This window comes from Lates calcarifer, unplaced genomic scaffold (genome assembly GCF_001640805.2).
Source record: "Lates calcarifer isolate ASB-BC8 unplaced genomic scaffold, TLL_Latcal_v3 _unitig_5262_quiver_2720, whole genome shotgun sequence".
Lineage (NCBI taxonomy): Eukaryota > Metazoa > Chordata > Actinopteri > Centropomidae > Lates > Lates calcarifer.
Window position 1 is genome coordinate 1 of NW_026117407.1, and position 20,646 is coordinate 20,646.

A 20,646-nucleotide genomic window follows, 5' to 3' on the forward strand; every position below is an offset into this window, starting at 1 on the left:
CTGTATTTCCCCTCCATATGCTAAACTAAGAAAGCAGTTTTCCCTCTGTATGCTAAGCTAAGCTAAGCTAAGCTAGCAGCAGCTGTGTATCTGCCTGCAGAGGGAGGTGTTGCTCAGACTCTCAGAGACTAAAGTCAAACTGCTCCTTTAACCAATCAGCTTCCTGCAGAGAGACGACCGTCATCAGGTGAGAGCAGGTAAACACTGTGTCACATGACTCACACAGCGTACCTGTGGAGGGTTTGGTGAAGCGGAGGTATCCACGACGATGAGCAAGGAACAGGAGGAATCCAACCAGAGCCAGAACTAAAGGAAGACCAACACCCAGACCAACAGCTGTAAGAAAAACAGACAGATGAGTTTATATGTCTGACTCTGACCTCTGTCTGACCTCTGACCTCTGTCTGACCTCTGACCTGTGTCTCTCTGCTTCTTCTTCTCCAGTTGTATTTCCTCTTTGCTCCTGACCAGCAGCAGGACATGAGACTGTACTGTCTCCCCTTCTGTCCTGTGACGGTGCAGGTGTAGGTTCCTCTGTCACTGACCTGAATGTCCCTCAGACTCAAGCTGAAGTCTCTTGTTGTCAAGAGATCAGGATTCAGCGACGTCCGGTCTTTAAACTGTGGGTTCTGGTTCTGAAGGTCGTCTTGAAAACCAGAACTTGTCTCTCTACGATAACAGTGGAGGACTGAGGTCCACGCGGTTCCAGATCACTGAGTCTATGTTGATCAGAGAGGCTGTGCAGGGCAGAGAGACAGACTCCACCCCCTCATCCACCTTCACCTCCACCAGCTGAGACTGTCCCTGCTGAGACTGTCCTGCTGGGGCCTGTGAGGACAGAGACAGTGTTAGTCAGCCCCCATCGTCACTGTGACTTCCTGTTTCTGAGTCAGACTCCACAGCTCTGACTCCATCCTGCCTCCACCTGTTACCCTGACATCAAACTTCCTCTAGGATTTCACAGTAAAAGCAGCTCTGCCGTTATAAGGAGCTTTTATTGTGAAACAACACAGTTGATAGTACTGATTAAAGAAAGAAAAGGTTTCATCAGAGCTTTGGTCAGAGTTTCCTCTGCTCTCACTCCTTTCACAGTTAATACTTTACACTGATTCAGTCAGAGACAGAGACAGAGACACCGCCCTGTGCTGATCATCATCATCATCATCCTCATCATCATCTCTGAAATCTCTGACTCCTCCTCACAGCAGCTGAGCTGGACTGAACCTCCACAGTCTGTTTCCTGACCTGACCTGAGCCGTTGCCCCCCCCCCTCCCCCCTCCTCTCAGAGTTTATCTGAACTCTGTAAACTCTCTTGTTTCCTCAGCACCGTCGGTTTCCGGTCTGAAAACTGCCCCCTTCCTCCTGTGAACCGGGACACCGGGACCAGGACCGTGTAGTCCGTCAGGGACTGAAGCGGACCGGGGTCTGACTGAGCAGGAACCGCCCCGCACTGAGCTGCTCCGCGGAAATAACGGTCCTGAGTCCCGTTTGTCGGAGTTTTTAAAGGGAGTTTTGGTGGAAGGTTTTCTTACCGTACAGGAGGAGGAGGAGCAGCACCTTCATCCTCTGTTATTAAACCCGCTTCTTCAACACACACCGATCAACCCGCAGAGGACACGGAGGGACTTTCCTCTGACGGACTCAACTTTAGTTTCGATTTCAACAGGAAGTCTGCTAAAGCCCTTCACAATAAAAAGCAAGGAGAAAACTCACCAGGAATACTGCGCATGCGCACAGTCAGCACACCGGTGTAAAGGGAGACAGCAGACACACTGATGACAGGTGAAATAATCTTCTCTTCTCTTCTCTTCGATGGAAAACGTCCTGAGGTGATGAAGAATCTGACGCTCAGTGTTTTTTAAACCAACTTTATTTATAACACAGAGACAAACAGAGGACAGACTCAGAGCTACAGTTCAGGTTCCTGTTCCTCAGGTTCCGGTTCAGAGTGATTTATCTTCAGACAGAAAGTCAGAATCTCCTGTTCTGACCTTTGACCTTTTTATACGTTTGTTAAGAAGAGGAAATGATTGTTAGAGGAGGAAGGATTTCATCAGTTTCTGAGTCTCAAACAGAAAACAGGAGCTCTGCTGTTTCTACACGTGGATCTGCTGCTGCTGCTGCAAGGCATCATGGGACGTCATTCTGTCCTTTGGTGAAGGAAGCTGCAGTGTCTCCTCTGCTGAAGGAGATAAGAGAGGAAGCAGTGAAGGAGACTGGACCTGATCAGGTCTGAGACTCAGAGACTTCAGGTCGTTCACCTCAGTCTGAATCAGACCTGGGACCTCGTTCATTAACACTGTGAACGTCTCGTAAACTGGGATTTTATAGGAAACAAAGCTTCAGGTGTGTTCTAAGTTATACTCCCCTGTAATGAATAACAAGGTGAACACGACGTTTACACTGACGTCATCCTCAGTGTCTCAGTCAGCTGGGCATGTTTAGATACTCTATCTCACCCCTCACATTCCAGCAGCCATGTTATTAAATCTCCTGAAGGGACAATACTATAGAGGTGAAGCTGCAGAGGAGTCAGTGTACAGCTTGTATGGACAGTCCAAGAGCATCAATTACTGGAACCATGTCCTGTGGCCCTGACCAGACTAAGATAAACTTGTTTGGCTCAGATGAAGTCCAGCATGTGTGGTGGTGCCCTGGTGAGGAGTACCAAGATAACTGTGTCTTGCCTGCAGTCAAACATGGTGGGGGGGCTGCATGAGTGCTGCTGGCACTGGGGAGCTGAGATTCATTGGGGAAACATGAATGTCTGAAGCAGAGCATGATCCCCTCCCTTCGGAAACTCGGCTGCATGGCAGTTTTCCAACATAACGACCTCAAACACACCTCCAAGATGACAGCTGCCTTGCTGAGGAAGCTGAAGCTGAAGGTGATGGAGTGGCCAAGTATGTGGTGCACCTGTGGGGCATCCTCAGGTGGATGATGGAGGAGCGCAAGGTGTCTAACATCCACCAGCACCTGCAGTGCTACATAACAATGCTGCTCACACTAAATATTGACACTGGACATGTTCACTGTGAGGTGCACTCACCTGTTGCTGTGTTATTTATGTGTTAGTAAATCTGTGCTGCTATACAAGCTGTACACTGACTCCTCTGAAGCTTCACTTCTATAGTATTGTCCCTTCAGGAGATTTAATAACATGGCTGCTGGGATGTGAGGGGTGAACTCCCTGCAGTGAGATACTGTATCATACATCTTCTATATGGTGTCATTCTGTGGTCAGTTGTTTTACTCTCTAACTGTTTTATACAAACGAAGATATTGGGATTGTGAATCTTCACAGACCAGGACCCTCTGATGATGAACTGGTTCTGACTGAGCTGCGTCTCTGTGACGTCCAGAGGAGCAGCCACACAAACACCACACACACTGAGACTCAGGTTATCACTCAGGTGTTTTATTTCTCTAAAGACACAGTAACTGGGATGAACGGAGAACAATGAGGAGGAAAAGACAGAATCAGTCCAGTAGAATCCAATAGAAGCATCAGTAGAAACAGGCAGAGTCTTCACTTTCCTGTGGAGACACAACAGGTAATCAGAGTCCTGTACTGCAGAGAGGTAACTGTCTGATCAGAGTAACTTCAGGAGTAACTTGGTGATGTCAGGTGTAACTTCCTGATTAACCTGTACTGACAAAGGTGGACAGTTTTACCTGAGCTCTGTTGCCATGGTGATTTATGCTGCATCTCTATTGTTTGTGGTTAACTCGGTTCGCTAAAGACCGTCAATCATCCCCACCACCACCCCACCCCCCAAAAAAAAACATTATATAGTGGGATGGTAGAGGGATGTGGGACCAATAAATGGTGTTTTTATGCTCCACATTTTCCATTTTCACTCTCAGTTATTTTAATTTGTATTTTTGTTTCTCACAGTCAAGCCAGCAGAATTTAGTGTCATCAGTGTTGAATATTATCGATGTGAATAGTCCTTTAAATGGGGGGTGTTATTGTCCTGAAAGACAATCTAATGTGACAGGCTGTTGTAATTGTAGACTACAGACCAACACATGCAGCATTAATGATGGAAATATGAATGTGAACCACTTTATAGAAGGTTTCTATTTGATCCAGGTTCAGTTTCCCCTGAGGCTGAAATACTGTTAACATGAAGTTCATACTGAACATAACAGCTTTACATTCATACATATACAGCCTGAGTGTTCCAGGCAGAACATCATTAACAGGAACAGCTCATTCTCAGACATGTGACCCACATGTTGACTGTAATCCAAGTATCTGAGAAATGATCACATATGTTCCATGTCCTTCCATCTCATATTACAGATGAAGAATCCAGAGAACATGTGACCAGTCTCTCTGTCTTTGTTGGTTTGACATTGTGTCGTTAGAGTCTCTTTAAATTCCTCTAAACCCACAGAATTAACGTGCGCTCTTCATCTGAGAGATACGGTGCACGCCCCTTTAATCAACACGCACTAACTCTGATTAAGTTAACACCGACTCAACTGACCCACATCTGAACCACCGTCGTAGCGTTTAACACAGATCGAGGCAGTCAGGGTTTGTCAACCCCGACTTTACCTGAGAACCTGAGTTCAACCACAGGAGCTTCAGCTCTCTTTGTAGGACAGGGCTCTGGTTTGTACAGTACACATAGTACACAGAGTACATACAGTATTTATGAATATATACAGTACTCAGTTACCTCTGACTGATGAATACACAACATCAGGATCAGCTGGTGATTCTGAAACACAAACACAAACAGTTGAAGGCTGCTGTGTTTGTTAATGTTGTTGTTGTGTGTGTGTGGGTGTGTGTGTGAGTGTGTGTGTGTGTTGCCATGGTTACCAGTCCTCCTTCCTGCTTTCCTCTGAGATCTGATGACGATGTCCCCGTAGGTGACGTCAGCAGGACCTGAGAGACAGAAGAACAGGTACAGTTCATTGACCTACTCCTCTGATGAAGGTCTGGAAACATCCTCAAAGTCTGACCTGTGACTGTAACCAGCTCTGAGTGGTTTCACATGTTCAACTGTAGAGCAGAACGAAATAAAAATGAAGACAGCTAAACTCCAAAATTAGACATTTTCTGTCTCAAAAAGATGCAGAAAAACTAGTCCATGCATTTGTTACTTCTAGGCTGGACTACTGTAATTCATTATTATCAGGCTGCCCCAACAAGTTTCTAAAGACTCTGCAGCTGATCCAAAATGCTGCAGCACGATTACTGACAGGAACTAAGAAAAGAGACCAGATTTCTCCTGTGCTAGCCTCTCTTGGGGCACTTGGGGAAACTTAGAGCAGCCTTCTTTCACTGATCCAGAGATTTTCCGGTTAAAGAAACTGTTGTTGAAGGTTCGGGCCCAATTAGAAAAAGATGAATAAGTGTTGTTTTTGTTTTTCTCTTTTATTTTATGTTTTCATTTTGTTTTTGTTTGGTTTCAGCTTTATAAAGAACATGTGTGACATAAAGCTGGGGTCTTTAAATATTAATGGTGCCCGAGATGATGTGAAAAGAGCTTCTCTGTTTAGTTTGATTCAGAACAAAAAGTTAAATGTAACTTTCATCCAGGAAACTCATAGTACTTCTGACAATGAATCTGATTGGAGGAGGGCCTTTTTAAGTCATAGGAGCAGTAACAGTGGGGGTGTTGGTATTCTCTTTTCTAGAGATTTCTTGCCAGTCTCTTGCAGTGTTGATGAAATAGTTCCAGGTCGACTGTTAAAAGTAAAAGCTGAGTTTGAGAAAGTTAAAATGGTGTTTGTGAATGTTTATGCTCCAGCTGTTGGTCTGGAGAGACTTGTTTTTCTGGAGGAGTTAAAAAATGCTCTCCAGAACTGTAAGAGTGAAGAGTATTTGTTTCTGGGAGGCGACTTCAACTGTACAGTAAACCCTGATTTGGACAGGAATCACCAGGAACCTCATGCTGCTTCTAAGAGCTGTCTCACGAAGCTTGTAGAAACCTTTGAACTGTGTGATGTGTGGAGATACCTTCATAACAGTGTGCGGCAGTATACCTGTGTTCACTCCAAAGATAATTTGTTTGTCTGATCACTTGATAGAGTGTATTGTTTTGAGCATCATATCAGTGTATGTAAAGCCTAAGCCTAACCCTAACCCTATTTAAAGGTTGTTCTATAAGTCCTGTTGGTTTTTCAGATCATTCTCTCGTACAGTGTTTGATTTTTATTAAAGATGTAAAATGTAAAAGTGCATACTGGCACATCAATACCACTCTGTTATCTGACAAAAATTTTCAAAGTGTTTTCAGGACTTTTTGGTTCAATCATAGGAAAGCTAAACGTGAGTACAGCTCTTTACAGCAGTGGTGGGATGTGGGTAAAGTTAAAATTAAGCAGCTTTGCCTACAGTACACTCTCAATGCCACAAAGGACATGACTCGATCTATGAGAGCTCTGGAGAGAGAAGTGGTGGAGCTGCAGGTTCTAGCAGACTCCACAGGAGAACGAGAACATGTTGAAGTTCTCAAAAGCAAGAAAGCAGCTCTGTTTGACCTGCTGGGTATTCATGCTCAAGGTGCTCTGGTTCAGTCACGTTTTCAAAACATTGTAAGAATGGATGCTCCCTCTCACTTTTTCTTTGGGCTGGAACGTAAGAATGGTCAGAGGAGACTGATGCACTCTTTGAGGTCTGACAGCGGGCTTCTACTGCAAGAGTCTGCTGGGATTCAACAGCATGCTGTTGATTTCTATCAGGACCTTTACAAGATGGATCTCTAGGAGGACCCAGAAGAGGCGTTGTCTTTCTATGAAGGTCTTCCTAAAGTGTCTTAAATGGAAAATGCAGAGGTGGAGGCGCAGCTCTCTGCTGAGGAGCTGCAGGAGGCACTGCGGGGCCTACAGAGTGGGAAGGCTCCAGGGATCGATGGCCTCCCTGCAGACTTCTATAAGACCTTCTGGCCTGTTATTGGTGAAGATCTGTTACTGGTTCTGAGGGACAGTCTGAGCACAGGGCGGCTGCCTCTGAGCTGCAGGAGGGCTGTCCTCACCCTCCTCCCAAAGAAAGGTGACCTACAGGAGATTAAGAACTGGCGCCCTGTGTCTCTGCTCTGTACTGACTATAAACTCCTGTCCAAAGTGTTGGCTCTGAGACTAAGGAAAGTGTTGGAGCAGGTCCTTCATGTAGACCAGACATACTGTGTACCCGGCAGGTTGATATCTGATAATATTTTTCTGATTCGAGATATTTTGAACCTCTCCGGTTCATTGGGCTGTGAGCTTGGTCTGATTTCTCTAGATCAAGAAAAGGCTTTTGATCGAGTTGAACACCAATACTTGTGGCAGACGCAGCAGGCTTTTGGGTTCAGCTCTGGTTTTATAGCCAAGATCAGGGTCTTGTATATTGAGAGTGTACTAAAGATTAACGGTGGTTTGAGTGCTCCTTTTAAGGTGCAGAGGGGAGTCAGACAGGGCTGTCTCTGTCTGTCTGCTATATTCTCTGGCCTTAGAGCCTCTTACCACCAGAAATGGATCTTCAGACTGAGAGGCCACTCAGGCCCAAGGATCCAACAGCTCCCCCAAGATCGATCCAGATCGATGATCATGAGATTCCTCAATGCAGCAATAAGAGATGAGATCATACGACAAACATGGAGCCAGAGACAGGTCCTCGTTCAAGACAAACAGATCCTCTTTGATCAGGACCCGAAAGTCTACGACGTCATCAAACAGTCAGAAAGAGGGAAATACAGATGAAATGTCTGCCAATCAAAAATACACCTCTCATGTGTAAAAGGCTTCTAAATGATACATCACAACATCCAGAGGATAACAAGGACAAACAGGAAGTGGAATTAAATATGACTGAGGACGACGTGAGGGAGGAGCTGTGTAACTGTCAGACAGGAAGAATCTGTCAGATAATATCTGAATTCACCCTTCATCATTTCTTCACAGCTGAATCAACCTTCTGTGGGACAGTCCTGTGATGAGGGAGTACTGCAGGAAAACTGTGGAGCAGATCAGTGAAGACTGTCTGTCCTAAACAAACAGGATGTTTCCATGGTCTGTCAGCTCTGACAACCTCCCTCTGTCTGTGTGTGTGTGTGTGTGTGTGTGTGTACCTGCAGTGTGTGTCCTCACTCCAGAGTAGACTGTGTCTTCAGCAGCAGAGTGTTTGTCTGTTAGTAACAGGAGACATGACTCTGTTAGTGCAGCTGATCAGACTCACATCTACAACATCAACGTGTGCCTGTCTCTCTCTCTCTGTCTGACTGACTGTCTCTCTCTCTCCGTCTCTCTGTCTGTCTGTCTGTCTCTCTGTCTGACTGACTGTCTGACTGACTGACTGACTGTCTGTCTGTCTGTCTGTCTGTCTGACTGACTGTCTCTGTCTCTCTCTCTCCGTCTCTCTGTCTGTCTGTCTGTCTCTCTGTCTGACTGACTGTCTCTGTCTCTCTCTCTCCGTCTCTCTGTCTGTCTGTCTGTCTGTCTGTCTGTCTCTCTGTCTGTCTGTCTCTCTGTCTGTCTGTCTGTGTGTCTCTCTGTGTGACTGACTGTCTCTCTCTCACTCTCTCTGTCTGTCTGTCTGTCTGTCTCTCTGTCTGACTGTCATTAGTCACATGTTCCTCATTAACTCTCATCACCTCCATCTCTGTTGTTTTTCTTTCTTTATTCTCTGAACTCTAACAGTCCACCGCGTCTCCTCCTCCACCCACCTTTCCTATTGGCTGTGTGTCTCACAGTGACATCACAGTAGGTGACATCATCTGGAGCAGGTGAAGGAGTCGGTCCTGAGGAGAGAAGGATCAGGATCAGGATCAGGTGTGTCTCTGATGAACCTGCTATAATCAGAGGCTCTGACAGAGAAACCAGTTCAATGAGAGACAGAGGAAGGTTCTCTGAGTCTGGGTCCAGTATAGACTGAGTCCAGAAAAGACCTGCAGACTGAGTCCAGTAATTACCTGTTTGTTTCCTCCACCACAGCACAAGACCAACCAGGACCAGGACCAGGAGAACCAGAGAGCCCAGAGCTGCTACAACTGGGAGGAGGAGGGAGGAGAAGGAGGAGTCTATGGGAGGTGGGGAGGAGTTAGAGGAGTAGTTGGAGGTTGTAGGAGGAGGAGGAGGAGAAGATGAAGGAGGAGGAGGAGGAGGAGGAGGAGGAGGAGGAGGAGGAGCTGCAGGAGAGATGAGTAGAACCTGGTTCAGTGCAGTGATCAGTTTATTATCAGGTCAGCAGGTTAGTTCATATCTTTAAACTGTCATAGAAACAGGAAGTGATGTCACTGACCTCTGACCCTCAGTCTGCTCTGAGGAGAGTCAAAACCTTTGTTTCTGTAACACCAGTAGAGACCTTCATGAGACTGTTGGACTTTACTGAGGGGGAGTTCTCCATCAGGTCCAGATCCAAGGTCTTTACCATCCCTGAAGAAAAAAGCCTTGAATCTGTTGTTGTCTTTATCTCTACAGCGCAGAGTGACATCACTTCCTGTCATCACAGGAAGTGCAGGGATCTCCAGAATAACTGGAACACCTGAACCACAGAGACACAGACAGAGTTTCACCAACAGACCTGAACCACAGAGACACAGACAGAGTTTCACCAACAGACCTGAACCACAGAGAAACTACAGGATGGAAACACTGACCTGCTTTATCAGTTACTGTGTTAATGACACTGATGTTGATCTGATCAGCTCTGTCTTCACACCAGTAACCTCCAGAGTCTGAGAGACTGAGACCAGAGATGTTACAGGAGGAACCATCAAACCTCCCAAATCCTGAAGCTGGTCCACAGTCCTCAGTCTGTCCTCCTCTGGTCCTCTTTACTGTCTGTCCATCAGAGACCACCTGTCCCTCACATCTCAGAGAGACGGACTCTCCTTTAAAGAACTGGAGACGGTTTGGACTGACATTCAGAGAGACTGGAGGACAGACAGTCAGACAGACAGACAGTCAGTCAGTCAGTCAGACAGACAGTCAGACAGACAGTCAGTCAGACAGTCAGTCAGACAGTCAGTCAGACAGACAGACAGACAGACAGTCAGTCAGTCAGTCAGTCAGACAGACAGTCAGACAGACAGTCAGTCAGACAGTCAGTCAGACAGTCAGACAGACAGACAGACAGACAGACAGACAGATAGACAGACAGACAGACAGACAGACAGCAGTCAGACAGATAGACAGACAGACAGACAGTCAGACAGACAGACAGACAGACAGTCAGTCAGTCAGTCAGTCAGACAGATAGACAGACAGTCAGACAGACAGTCAGTCAGACAGTCAGACAGACAGACAGACAGACAGACAGACAGTCAGACAGATAGACAGACAGACAGACAGTCAGTCAGTCAGACAGTCAGTCAGACAGTCAGACAGACAGACAGACAGACAGACAGACAGTCAGACAGATAGACAGACAGACAGACAGTCAGACAGACAGACAGACAGACAGACAGTCAGTCAGAGTAAATGTATCTGTATTATTATTGGAGTCAGTGACTGTTTTCTCTTCCATCAGCTCACCTGCAGAAACAGTCAGTCCAGACAGCAGCAGCACAGACACACCTGCAACAGGAGGACAGAGGACACTGAGGGTCAGAGGACACTGAGGGACAGAGGACACTGAGGGACAGAGGACACTGAGGGTCAGAGGTCACAGCTGATCCATACCTGAAAACACTGAGTTCTGTTTTGCACATTACTACATGTGTGTCAGTGTGTGTGTGTCAGTGGTGTGTGTGTCAGTGGTGTGTTGTTGTGCTGGAGAAACTGGTTGATCTGAGACTTTACCCTGAACTGTGTCAGGTTCAGTTTGACCCTCAGAGCTTCCTGTAGCTGGACTGACCTGTTCACTGGACTCACCCTGACCCAGCTGCTGCTGAGACCAGGACTCTGGTCTAATATCAGTTTTCATATGAATGGATGAGTCGAGTTTCCTCTGATCTGTATCTTTACTGGATCATTAACAGCTCTTCTTTCTCTCCTCGTCTTAGTTCAGTCAGTGTTCATGTTCATGTTCATTCATCTCAACAAGATCTAGCCCCCCCCCAAACACACACACACAGACTGTCACAGACTATAATCCTCCCACCCCCCACTACACGTTACATTAACACACATCCGGACAATCACTGCCACCTTCATTTTTGCAATCTACACTTTACACTTTATACTTTACATTTTACTTTTTAATTATGTATATTTATGTATATAGTTCTTGCTCTTCACTCTTTTCCTTTACTATAACTGTCCTTTAGCACCAATATACCAAGACAAATTCCTTGTATGTGCAAACTTACTTGGCAATAAAGTCTGATTCTGATTCTGATGTTGTTTCCTGTCACTGACTGATGGTTCTGTGTTGGACAGGAAACCAGACTCAGCAGTTTCACCTGGTGCTGATGAAGCTGGGTTAAATAAACATGTGACTGTTGAACCTGAGCCCTGCTCTGACTCACAGAGACCACAGGGGGGCGCTGCAGGACACTCATCATTCACACTGAGTCTAAACAGGTTCAACCTGCAGAGTTTGTTCATGTGAAACAGGAGCAGTCAGAGTCTGAGAGTCTGAGTCCTGCTCCAGGTCAGAGTCCAGAGGGTTAATGTTTTACCACAAACACATGACAGGAAGTCAGAGCACAAACGACAGCCACAAATAATTACCAAAATAAAACAGGAAGTGACACAGCAGGAAAATAAAACACAGAATAAATGATAATATCAAACTGCAGCAGTTTGGCCTCATCAGCCACCGTAGGTTCACACACTGAATACACTAATATGGACAGAGACAATACCCAGCATGCATTTCACTCCAACCACAGGTGATGGTGGAGATCCTGAACTGAACTGAAAACTGTCATTTAATATAAAGTCTGTAACATGAGGTCACTTCCTGTGGACAGAGGTCACCTGAGCAGGTAACAGGTGATGTCAGTCTAACACACAGTCACAGGAAACATCCACTGTTTCTACACCGTGAGGCTGATTCAATAGATCACCTCAGAGAGGTTCAGGGTTTAATGGTGATGTACAAAGAAAAACATTTTCCACTGAGTGAGAACGTGAAGAGATAATAAAGTAGAGTAGAACGTGAAGAGATAATAAAGTAGAATCAGAGTAGAAGTAGAAGTAGAATCTGATAGAGGAGGTTTAATCAGTTCAGGTAGAGATGGAGCCTGAATGTTACAGCTGAAGGAGGATCAGGTCTTTATAGGTCTGTGTTATAATGAATAATAATTATTAGATAAAGTGTTGGTGAATGGTCAGAGGAAGAAGAAGAAGAAGAAGAAGAAGAAGAAGAAGAAGAAGAAGAAGAAGAAGAAGAAGAAGAAGAGCTCTTTAAAAAGGTTTTACTCTCTGTCCTGATTCAGCTCTGAACAGCTGTTGTTGTTGTTGTTGTTGTTGTCTTTTTATTTTTCTTGTTTGGTTTATTTGTCTCGTGCTCAGTCGTTGTTGAGTTTGTGACGTTTGGTTGAAAAAGTTATAAATAAAGTTTTTTTAAACCCTCCTGAACCTGATCACTGAAGGACTCTGATCCAGATCCAGATCCAGTTCACTTCAGACTTTTCTTCTGTCAAATCTGCAGATTTTAGAAACTTCCTGTGGATGAAGTTTCCTACAGGCAGTGAAGTGGACGTGGTGTTGAATGGACAGAGAGCTCTGCTCTGCTTCAGGATTAACACAGACAGAAACAGGAGGTTTCACAGAGCGTCTGCGGTTTAATGCCTGATCCTGATCCTGATCCTGAATGAACGGTGATCAGCTCAGTTAGAGACTCTACAGCTGCTGAGGAACTCACTCTGACTCTCAGCTCGTCCTGGAGCTCAGGAAACAGACGTCTGAGCAGAGACCACTGAAAACACTGTTCTCTGTCTCTGTCTCTGTCTCTGTCTACAGTCTGTTCACTCTGACACAGACTGCAGATAATCTGACAGGATCTCTCTGACCTGGACTCTGACTCTGATCTGGACTCTGACTCTGACTCTGATCTGGACTCTGACTCTGACTCTGACCTGGACTCTGACTCTGACTCTGACCTGGACTCTGACTCTGACTCTGACTCTGACTCGGACTCTGATCTGGACTCTGATCTGGACTCTGACTCTGACTCTGATGGTCATCAAACACCTGTCTGTTTCTGTGTTGAATAAAGATTCCTCTAAAATCCTGTGAGGTTCAAACAGAACAGATCAACTGTCAGAGACTCTCAGAGGATCAGAGAGGAAAACTGAGACAGTGACTCTGATCTGATCTGGTCTGATCTGACCTGAACTGGTCTGATCTGAACTGGTCTGATCTGATCTGAGGTCAGTTCAAACACATTCAACATTAAAACTGTTTAAACAAGTTTCATCAACTCAAGCGTCACCGCCTCAGAATCTGACTCCACCTGAACAGACTCAGTCTGGGTCCTGGTCCAGATCAGTCTGAGTGAGTGAGTGAGTGAGTGAGTGAGTGAGTGAGGTCAGTGTTTGACTCACCGAGGAGCAGAGACACAGACGGAGTCTTCATGTTGTCTGGATGACGACTGAATGTCAGTCTGAGCAGCAGAGCGACGCCTTCAGCTTCACTTCCTGTTCTCCCTCCTCCCTCCTCCCTCACCCTCTCACGGCCGCTGCCTCGCTGTGAGAGGGTGAAGCTGTTTCACACATCAGGTGATGCTGCACCTGATGCACCTGAGCTACGATGCACCTCCTCCTCCTCCTCCTCCTCCACCTCCTCCCACAGCAGGAAGACTCGCTGCATCAGAGCTGGGGGGTAAAGGTCAAAGGTCAGACAGGGTGACGCTCTGTCTGTGAAACAGTCCTGTTTGGTACCTGGGTCTGAACCTGGACCACACCTGGACCTGATCCCCTCCCTCAGGTGGAGGAGCAGAGGAGTCTGCTGCACCTGGTCCAGAGTGACAGGAGACAGGTGTCAGAGTCTCAGAGTCCAGGTCTGGACCTGAGTCTGGGTCCAGGTCTGACTATGAGCTGGTCTCAATTCTCAACATAAAAAATAACCTTTAATGGTAAAATGATAAAAAGAGGAACAAAGAAAAAGAGGAAGGAAACAAGATGGACGACTGAAGACTGAAGATAACACACTTCTCACAACACAATACACATCACACACACCACACATCAACACACAACAACACAACACACACACCACACATCAACACACAACAACACAACACAATACACATCACACACCACACACCACACATCAACACACAACACAATACACATCACACACCACACACACCACACATCAACACACAACACAACACAACACACCCTGACCCAGAGCAGACTGTGACCATGTTTCTCAGACCAGTCGAGGGAACGATGTTCGTGTTAAACTGGTGTAAACTCACTTCTGCTTTCTGCTGTTTATTCTCACACTCTGTCTCTGACACAACAGGCCTGTTACACACAGACCAGACCAGAACAGACCAGACCAGCACAGGCCAGGCCAGCACAGGCCAGACCAGACCAGACCAGCACAGGCCAGACCAGACCAGAACAGCACAGACAAGACCAGAACCACCAGACCTCCTCCTCTGTCACTCAGCCACAGGTGAAGCAGGTGAAGCACAGACGGACTCCTGGTCACAGATCGGTCTGATCTCAGATCAGTGTACGGTTCATCAGTCTCAGTCTCAGTCTCACAAAATGGCCGCCATCCTCCACCCTGAGATGGAGGCGAGGAGGAGCTGATAGTGATTGTGACACCGCTGAGTGACGATGAGCTGAAACCACAACCACAGACGTTATTCAGTCCTCCTCAGAGAACAGGCCTGTTTACAGGGACCAGAGCAGGACCAGAGTCCAGACCCTCAGTCTGGGTCTGGATCACTGAGGACTGAGGGTCTGTGGACAGAGACAGAGACAACAACCACAGTAAAGCTGAGAAAGACTCCTGATGCAAACATCCTCTGGTCAGAGGTCAGAGGTCAGAGGGCTGATCATCTGATGGTTGTAAAGATGATCCTTTAAGATTCTCCTGTGGTGTGAGCTGTGTTCAGACTGATCTTACCCTCCCTGATCTGCTCTGAAGACAATCGATGATCAATACCTTTGATCATGAATCCTGTTGTGTGAGAGAGAGAGGACAGGAGACGTTCTCGTCCTCCATGTTTGTTTCCTCTGAAGTCGTCAGATGAGATCTGAGCAGGAATCTGTCGTCATGTGACGTCTCCGATGTTTCCTACATCATTCAGTTTGTAATGACCTGTCAGGGTTCAGTCCAGAGGAGGAACCTGGTCCGGTCCGGTCTGATCTGGTCTGGGTGAATCCAGCTGTGGCAGCTGTTCCTCTCTGCTCTGGATGTGGACAGAAAGTAAAACTCTACTTTTGTGTTGATTAAAAAAAACTTTTAGGAAACAGAGAAGTTTAACCACAAACAAGAAGGAAGGAATATTTAAAGCCATGAAGGAGAAGTGAAACAGTGATACACTGAGAATGAACATGTTTTATGGGTCTGGCTCCACAGCGCCTCCTGCAGCGTTTCACCTACAGGTGTGAGAGACGACAGGTGTATGGAGCAGCCTGACACCTACAGCAGGACACACACTGACACATTATTAAAATCTTACCTGATGTAAAAAACATCACAGACACCTGAGGACAGGTGATGTCAGACAGGTGTGTTCTTATAGTGAGTGATGTCCAACACACCACACACTAACAGATTCATTTTAACAACCAGAGTCTGGACTCACAGCTCCACACCTGACCACGTCAGAGGAAACAAACATGGCCGACGACCACGTCTCTGGTTTGTTGTGCTTCTGTTTTCAGTGAGCTGCTTCCTGATCTCAGAGCAGATCAGGGAGGGTAAGATCAGTCTGAACACACCTCACACCACAGGACAATCTGACAGGATCATCTTTACAGCCGTCAGATCATCAGACCTGAACAGACCTGAGGACTCGGATCAGGTCTGATCATCTTCTGCTGTGAATTACTTTGGTTTGAAGATGTTTAATTTTTAGAGGTCGTACTGTAGAGCTGATGTTCCTCTGTCCTCTTCTACAAACCTGCAGCAACAGGCCTTCAGAGTAACTTCAGAGTAACTCAGTAACTGATCAGAGTAACTTCAGAGTAACTCAGTAACTGATCAGAGTAACTCAGTAACTGATCAGAGTAACTCAGTAACCTGTATCACTACAGGTTTCATGGTGATTAACCTGCGTCTCTAACCTGCTCTGAGCAGGTTGTGTCAGTAACTCGGTGTTAATCGACCCACAGACTGAGGCCGACTCTGCAGGACCAGGATGTTCAGTCTAAAGAGTTTCATCTCCATCAGAGTCTGAGCTGAGGTGTCGTCTCCTCAGAGAAACATGGCCGCTCACAGGAAGTGTTTGTTCCTCCAGGTGAAGAGCCTCAGCTGTTCACACATTAAACCCTGTAACATTAAACCAGGTGGACTGATTCTCACAGATCTCAGACCGGACCTCATGGATTCTGGTGTCGGGGTTGGTGGGATGCTCTGGCTTCAGGAGGCGTTCAGGTTCTGACAGGAAGTGAGGACACCTGAACGCAGCATTAGTCATCTCTGATATTCAGCCGCAGCACTTCCTGCTCCAACATTTCACCAATAAGAGATCATTCAGGTAACATTAGAAAAGGTCAGACTCAGGTCAGACCTCTGAAACGGTCTGAGCTGGTCCCAGGATCAGGACCTGAAGGAAGACCAGACCACACGGTGTTTCCCTCAGTTGTTTTATTATAAAAGTTGTTTCTACTCTGACAGTGAACAAGGAAAGAAAACCTCCGATAAACCTCCGTAAGAAAATAAAAAACAACAACATGATGATGATGATGAAGAGCGGGGGGCGGGGGGTTTCCATGGCAACACACAGGGGTGACAGTGGGGATGGGGAGGGTGCAGGGGTAACCATGGTAACAGTGAGGAGGGGGGGGGGGTTACTCTACTATCCTCTGGTGTCGGACAGTTTAACATCTGATCACACACACACACCCACACACACTTACAGAAAGGCAACACACACACAGTGACACACACTCACTCCGTGGTCCTGTGTGTGTGTTTCAGAGCGACCTCAGTCTGGTCATGTGACGTGCCGACAGTGAGCCAGAGCTTTCAGCCTGGGCTTCATCACTCTGACCTCTGACACTCTGCGACTCCTGACGTGAAAACTTCACTGATCAATTTGTTCTGATTGGTTAATTTAACAGGAAGTGGTGAGAATCTGACATCTCCCTCTGACCAATCAGATTCAGGTACTTTCAAAATAAAAGCATCAAATCTGAGACACAAACGTCTCTGCATTAAAAAGATAAAAACTCCGGCCTCATCACTGAGGTGAAGTGCATTCTGGGAGGTGGGCGTCAGGCTGGAGAGGGGCGGAGCATCGCAGCTCAGGATCAGCTGGTGTTCACCTGGTCAGGTTCAGGTCACACGGTCTCTGTCAGACCTCCTGACCTCCTGACCTGGAGCGAACCTGTCGTCTCTACGCTCACCTCACCCTCACCTGTCCCTACCATCACCTGCAGTGAAGCTCCACCCCCTGTCTGCTCTGGTCCAATCAGCTGTCAGACCTGTCACCTCTGAAACACACACACCTACCTGTCTCCCTCTCTCTCTAACACACACACTCTCTCTCTCTCATCCAGTCGTCTCTACTCGTCGTCGTCCTCCTCGTCGTCTTCGTCCTCTCCCCTCCTCGTCCTCCTCCTCCTCTCCTCCCTGAGCTGAAGAGCCGGGGTTCCTGGCGTACGTGCCGCCGCCGCGGTACGCCACCATGTCCTGTCAGACAGGAAACAGAACACAGAGTTAAACCGACTTCATCAAACAGACTGAGGAACCTGCCAGACCTGCTGCTGCGGTCCACACAGGTCTGACAGACTGTCCTACACCTGGCTGACTGAACACACCTGTCTCCCCTCCCTCCCCCGTGCCTCACCCGGTCGTATTTCTCTCGTAGTTTCTGGGCCTTCTCTTCGTACGGCTGTTTCTCAGACTGGGACAGTTTGCTCCACATCTCTCCCAGTCTCTTGGCACAGTCTCCTATAGACAGACCAGGATACTGCTGCTTCACACTGGGACGGTACTCGCTGCAGAACACAAAAGAACGCAGACCTGCAGGGAGACAGGGGGGGGCAGGGTTAGACTGGATCCTCCATCACTGACTCGGCTGCCTCAGTAGACTGGGTTCAGCCTCATTAACAGCAGCAGAGAAACTAACAGCAGATCTAATCTGTGTTTATCAGTGTGGATGGGCGGACTCTGTCACTTCCTGTCAGCTCACAGCTGTTAGCTGCACGTTAAACTCTCACATCAGTCTGAACAGAACCAGTCTGGGTCTGTGGTCTGGACACAGGTCCTGGTCCACAGGCTTATTTAATGTATTAACTTCCTGCTCAGGACCCAGAGATCAGACTCAGACCCTGGTCTGGTCTGTGGTCCAGCCTCATCAGTGACTGTGTGCTGCCCTCTGCTGGTGGACTGTCAGACTGGCTCAGGACCAGCAGGGTGAAGCAGAGGACTTACGGGGGTCTTTTGGGGGCGTTGGGGTCTTTCCTCTTGCGGCCCCTCTTTCCGAAGCCCTTGGGGGGACGTAGTCTCTCATCTCCCGGTTGTAGCGAACCTTGTCGGCCTTGGCCATGTCCTCGAAACACTTCTTATCACTGGGAGACAGAGCCTGGAAGGACAGGACAGACGGTCAGGACACACCACCTCTGACCTCTGACCTCCAGCTGTGACTGATCTGAGGTCAGACTGGAGGGACAGAGGAGGAGCGAACAGAGAGAGCTCCACCAGAACAAACCTTCACGTTTTTATTTTGAAGTAGCAGGAGGTCTATCAGTGCTGGGGTCATGTGACTGTCACCTGGTGCACGTCAGGTTCACTGACGGACCACCTGTCCACCACGTCAGTTACAGTTCACCAGGACAGAGACACATCATCATGATACTGAGTTAATCAAACAGAGTCAGTCTCAGTTTAACACTGTCTGTGTTCACATGTTGTAGTTACTGTGATCAATCAGCATCATTGATCGTCTCCATCCTCTGCTTCATCTGATTCATTCTGATCATCAGAGTTTCAGTCAGGAGACTCCACAGATACAAGAACCATCACTGTCACAGGTGGAGTGTTGTTCATCATAAACACAGGACTCCACATCAACAACAACAACAACATTAATGATGACGACATTATAAGACCTGATCTATAATGTGAAGATGGACTCATGTTGGTCAGTATCAGAGAATAAACACAGACTGATTTACTGTCACAGGTTATAACATGACCACAGCTCATCTTCATCTCCCTCCTCCTCCTCCTCCACAGTGACCGTCTGTGAATCTACAGGATCAATATCAGCTGATCAGCTGATCAGTTCATCATCAGACACTGGAACATTTCTGTGTCAGACTCTAAACCTTCATCACTCTGAGGATCATCATCAGTCAAACTTATTAAAGACTGATCGTCGTCTCTGATCAGCAGTCATTGATTATTGATTGATTAGTGAGTGTGGCAGCGCCCCTGCTGCCTCTGAGATAAACTACATCCTGTCACAGACGTCAGCTTCATCAGGACCAACAGGTCAGAGTCTGAGTCCTGGCTCAGTCACAGCACAGACCAACATGGTTCCTGTTCCTGCAGGTCCACACAGACCTGGACTCAGAACCAGCTCCATCTGCACAGGACCAGGAACTGACTCAGTAAGTCATCATTACCTGTCTGTCTGTCTCTGTACCTGTCTGTCTCTACCTGTCTCTCTCTCTCGGTCGTACCTTCCATCTCTCGGAGCACTTTTGGAGAACTCGGCGAAGTTGACCGACTGCTCGGGGTTTTTCTTCCGGTGTTCCTCTCGACACGTCTGGACGAAGAAGGCGTACGCCGACGTCTTCCCCTTCGGCTTGTTGACGTCTTTACGCATCATACTGACGGCCTGAGACACGGAGAGAGGAAGACGAGAGGAGTTATTCTCAGCTCTGATAAAACTGGTTCACTAATGTGCAGCTGGAAAAAAACATTCATTTAATTTTTATTATGATGTTACAGACAATAACACACATTCATCAACATTTAAAGAACAGTAACAGACCAGTTTGATATTAATCAGTTTCTAATGTGACGTCTTCAAACCAGATTTATTCAGTTTATTATGACAGAGAACAGATCAGCTCTGAGCTGAATCTAACCATTATTTTCTCATTTAACTCACTGTTCTAATAACAAATATTCAGTTTAATATTTCACATACAACAAAGAAAAGCAGATCATAAAAAAAGAGAAAGTAGGTGGAACAATGTAAAAGGTGATTTTTTTAAATATCCCAGACTGAACAACATAAACAGATGGATAACTGATGACCAGTAATGAGGATAATTACAGGTTGATAATATATTTGAACTTGACACCACTCACTGAACAAACCTTTATTTATTAACACATCAACAGAAACACTGAATATATTTGTGTGAATGACCCTTTAACCTGGACGTGTTGTTTTGTTCATAATGAAAATTTAACCTTGTGATCTGTTTGAATGTGTTTTATTATAATTCATATTAAAACATAAAGGACAGCGGGTGACTGGTCCGTTAATCATCCGTTAAACCGTCTCCTACCGGCCCGTCGGCTCTGACTGAGCTGATCGGGAATAACAAAGAACAGAGAGGGGATCCATTTTCTCTGCCGGGGAGTCAGGAGGCCCGTCGACCCGG

At 46.7% G+C, this 20,646-nt stretch overlaps 1 protein-coding gene and 1 pseudogene across 4 annotated transcripts; both read right to left on the reverse strand.

Moving 5' to 3' along the window:
• Positions 1 to 1,915: 1,915 nt before the first annotated feature.
• Positions 1,916 to 15,286, reverse strand: LOC108874235 (hemicentin-2-like). Of its 4 annotated transcripts, none has more exons than XM_051068773.1 (11): positions 15,017 to 15,286; positions 13,438 to 13,707; positions 10,478 to 10,519; positions 9,601 to 9,876; positions 9,243 to 9,485; positions 8,914 to 9,129; positions 8,668 to 8,742; positions 8,074 to 8,130; positions 4,839 to 4,904; positions 4,693 to 4,734; positions 1,916 to 2,183 (listed from the first exon to the last, which is right to left on the reverse strand). In XM_051068773.1, exons 2-11 carry the CDS (start codon positions 13,466 to 13,468, stop codon positions 2,098 to 2,100), a joined length of 1,134 nt encoding a protein of 377 aa, XP_050924730.1. In that variant the 5' UTR covers positions 13,469 to 13,707; positions 15,017 to 15,286; the 3' UTR covers positions 1,916 to 2,097. The 4 variants fall into 4 exon arrangements, with proteins under 4 accessions (XP_050924730.1, XP_050924729.1, XP_050924732.1 ...); XM_051068772.1 differs by lacking the exon at positions 15,017 to 15,286 and adding an exon at positions 14,316 to 14,446 and having other exon boundaries at positions 13,438 to 13,846; XM_051068775.1 differs by lacking the exon at positions 15,017 to 15,286 and having other exon boundaries at positions 1,917 to 2,183; positions 8,914 to 9,021; positions 13,438 to 14,437.
• Positions 15,287 to 16,651: 1,365 nt separating this feature from the next.
• LOC108874234 (high mobility group protein B2-like) lies at positions 16,652 to 19,895 on the reverse strand (annotated as a pseudogene).
• Between the last annotated feature and the right edge of the window lie 751 nt (positions 19,896 to 20,646).